Genomic DNA, 3,454 nt, shown 5'->3' with positions numbered 1-3,454 from the left:
AGCAGGGGAGCAGAGGGTGCCAGTGTGAGCAGAGCATCTCAGAGCTGAGCATACCTTTGTTTTTTCTCCTGCCCCCACCCCCCGTCCAGATGACCCCATGACTATGGAACAGCCTCAGCCTAACCTTCCCAACCAGTTGGTGATCATCAGTGAAACAGAAGCAGAGGCCAGGCCCAGCAAGAGCTTGGCGAGGAGCACGGACATGGAGACAGTCAACCTGTGCCCCAGCCTCATCCCCACCCAGCAGCCCACCATCTCCCTGCTCTGCGAGGACACTGCCGATACGCTGAGCGTGGAGTCACTGACCCTTGTCCCGCCCGTTGACCCCCATAGCCTCCGCACCCTCACCGGCATCCCCCCGCCACCCACACCAGCCGCGGTGGGCACAGGGACCCTGGGCGAGGGGGCTGCACAGCCAGAGCCAGCGGGCCCCACCGAGCACTGAGTTGACCTCCCTTCGTGCGTGCAGCCCCGCTGGCAGGGACCCGGAGCAGCTGACACGACAGACACCTCGGGAGCGTCCGAAGTTCTCCTCGGCCCCGGTAACCGCCTGGAACCATCCTTGCAGTCCTTTGCTCCGTTTGAATTCCCCTTTTACTTCACACCTCTTTGAGAGCAGGCTGGGACCAATGGCAACACCCCAGCGAACCCAGATGACTGAGGCAGAGGAGGTTGGGCTGGTGTCAGAGCCCACGGCCCCAGGGCAGCAGGACCCACCGACAACACTCCCTTCATCAGCCAGCCCCTCCCCAGTCTCGAAGGTCCTCTGCCACCATCCCCAGTGAGCACAGAAGAAGCAGACGTGGTCACTTTGTGTAGAAATTTGTAGAAAAGCAAACTTCGATAAACATCTCCTTTGGATATTTATTCCTGCTTCTGGCAGCAGATGAAAAACATCTATTTTAAAAGTTCAAAAAAAATCCTCCACCCTAAGGTTTGATGTCATGTTAGAAGTGTAATATTACTGTTGAGATTTCGTTTTCATTTTGCCTTGAACTTCCCAGCGTTTTGGGTTTAGAGGTCTCAGTCTGGCTTTCTCCATTGTCTTAAGGGATTCTCATTTCTTTATTACTCACTAACTCTGCAAGCCTGTGGAATGATAAAAGTCCCTTCCTGGAAAGGTTAGAGTATTTTTTAAGCAAAAATAAGGGAGAGACTCGTATTCTCAGGTACACACAGAGCTGGGAGGGCCGAAAGTTCCTCTGCCGTGGCAGCCCAGGGGCCTTGCGTTACCCGGGAGATCTTTCCATGAAAGGGGGCTAGTGCAGTCAGCTCCCCGCTCAGGACCGTTCCTCGTCTCTCCGGACCGAAACCAAACAGGACAGTTTTCCAGCATCACCTTCGGTTGTCCCCATGTCTCTATTTGTCTAAGAAAGAATGATTTGGGACTGCAGACACTCCAGCCCCCGTGGCCGTGATGGAAAGTAAAGGCCATGGAAACCGTCCTCCAAGTCCGTCGCCTGCTGCTCAGTGGTGTGGGTGCCCGCATGCAGGGACATCCCGAGAGCCAGGCCGCGCCCAGCTGCAAGGACATGACGTACGAGCTCACAGGGCCATCCTAGGAGCTCGGGGTTTGTCCCCTTTCCTCTCAGCTGCTGCTGTAAAGATGCAAAAGCTCGTTTTTAAAATGGAAAGCCCCAGATCCTCCATTTGGGCTGGGTGTGTGCAGGCCAGGTCTCCGCTATATCCGATAAAGCTCCCAAGATGTTCTTTCTACTCAGCCAGGCAAGGCCAACTGACCCTCGCCTCTCTGGTTGATGCTCAGACCTTCCAAAACTTGCCTCCACGTGTCCTCCACTCCCCCAGGAGTGCCACCACCCGTGATGTCAGTGTCGGCCGGTCCGGGTTATCAGGTGGCCTCAGGAAATGCTCCACACGCTTACCTCTTAGAGGACCCGCTCCCCAGTACCTCCCCCAATCTGCTGTCAGGCAGGGCCTGCCCGGGCCAGACTTCAGCCTCCTGAAGGAAACACACTGGTCCCCTGAGGAAGGGGAGTGGCGCCTGCGGGACAGATCTCTCCAGCCTTAAGAAGCCCTCCGGGCAGGTGAGCCCAGCCAGCACCAACACGGGAAAGACCCAGCTCAGAAAGGCAGCCATTTAGGCAGAAATTCCAGCGGCCCCGGCAAGGAGGGACAAGCCATGACCTTCAGGAGAGTCCAAGGACAGGCGGGGGGAACGGAAAGAGGGAGAAAGTCCATGTTGTCAGGGACAGGGGCCCCTCTGGTTCTTCTGCCAGGATGCAGCGGCAGGCCAGCCCCAGAGCCACTCACTGCCGGTTTTGAAACGATTCTGGAGTGGCAGAAATGAGAGAAGGCCAGTGACCTCCCAGCCGGTGGCATTATCGTGAGGAACAAGCCGAGGCATGTGGACCCTGCCCTGGAACCACCAGCCTGCTGTCTGAAATCCAGCGGCTCCAGGTGGCTTCAAGCTCTATGGGAGGAAAGTCTCGGCCAGGGGACAGCATGCCCAGGAGGACCCGCAGCAGTATCACCCAGGCAGGAGAGCTGAACGCAGCCCAGCTTCCGTGGGCTCTTGAATAGCAGGTGCGATCAGACCAAGCTTCCGCCCCACGTCTGGCCCAAGGGCAGGCCTCTCCCCGGGTGGGCTCGAGGGGTTGGTTGTGGGCAGCCCACAGCCGGCTGGCAGCCAGGTCTCCACTATCTTGGCAGCAGTGGCACAGCTATGTCTTCAGGAGCCCCCAGAAAATCTAACAGTGGGGGCACCTCCAGAGGGGCCCATCCAGGCAGCAGGTGCCGGGACTCTGGGGCAGAGAGGTAGAGCCAGGAATCCCTGGCGAGCCCGGGGCAGGGGCCGTGGCCTGTGACACGCGAGTACCAGAGTCAGGTCTCTGGGATCGGCCTCAGCAGGCCCATCCGGCCCGCTATCTCCATGTCCCTGCAGAGACCCTCCCCAAGTCCACATCGGGCCCACTGGGTTTGCCAAGTCAGGGGCAGGGCTGGCCACATGAACCCCCAAACGTCAGCTTTGAAAGTTGCTGGGGAGAAGTACATGTCCTTTCCAGTTTGGGACCTGAGCCAGCGAGGACGCCTCTCAAAGTCAGACAGGTACGTGCCCCCGCCCCCCGGGGGCGGGTGGGAGGGATCGTCCTCCTGCCACCAGCAGGCCCTCTGTGCTGCCCTTCCCCCATCAAGCCTGCCCTGCTTGCTGCTCTCTGCAGAAGGCAGCTCCCACCCAAGCACCTGCACTGTGACCTGGGGGTGAGCGAGGAAACGCACCTCTGAACAGGCATACACCAAGATTTCTCTAAGGTCTCAAGATGCACTGTTCAAAAAGGCACAGGGTGAACCAATTCTCATCTTCTTTTCTAGACGCAATAAATAAGAAATATTTAATGTAGTCATGATGACATCGGGCATAAACTGTAAGGGTTCCTTAAGTTCTCTGAGTTGAAAATATGTAAATAATTCCTGTCCCAAGGAGGAGCGGGGCTGG

At 57.7% G+C, this 3,454-nt stretch overlaps 1 protein-coding gene across 1 annotated transcript in view; it reads left to right on the top strand.

Annotated features, from left to right (window-relative positions):
* Positions 1 to 445, top strand: part of CLEC16A (C-type lectin domain containing 16A) — a 208,136-nt gene extending 207,691 nt beyond the window's left edge. Inside the window, exon 24 of the mRNA XM_007462829.1 lies at positions 90 to 445. Coding sequence (XP_007462891.1) covers positions 90 to 445 — 356 coding nt within the window. The remainder of the gene's footprint in view (positions 1 to 89) is intronic.
* The last annotated feature ends 3,009 nt before the right edge of the window (positions 446 to 3,454 follow it).

The sequence above is a fragment of the Lipotes vexillifer genome, unplaced genomic scaffold (genome assembly GCF_000442215.2).
Source record: "Lipotes vexillifer unplaced genomic scaffold, Lipotes_vexillifer_v1.1 scaffold306, whole genome shotgun sequence".
Taxonomy (NCBI): Eukaryota; Metazoa; Chordata; class Mammalia; order Artiodactyla; family Lipotidae; genus Lipotes; species Lipotes vexillifer.
The sequence above is the reverse complement of the archived record's forward strand: the minus strand, read 5'-3'. Positions and strand labels throughout refer to the sequence as shown.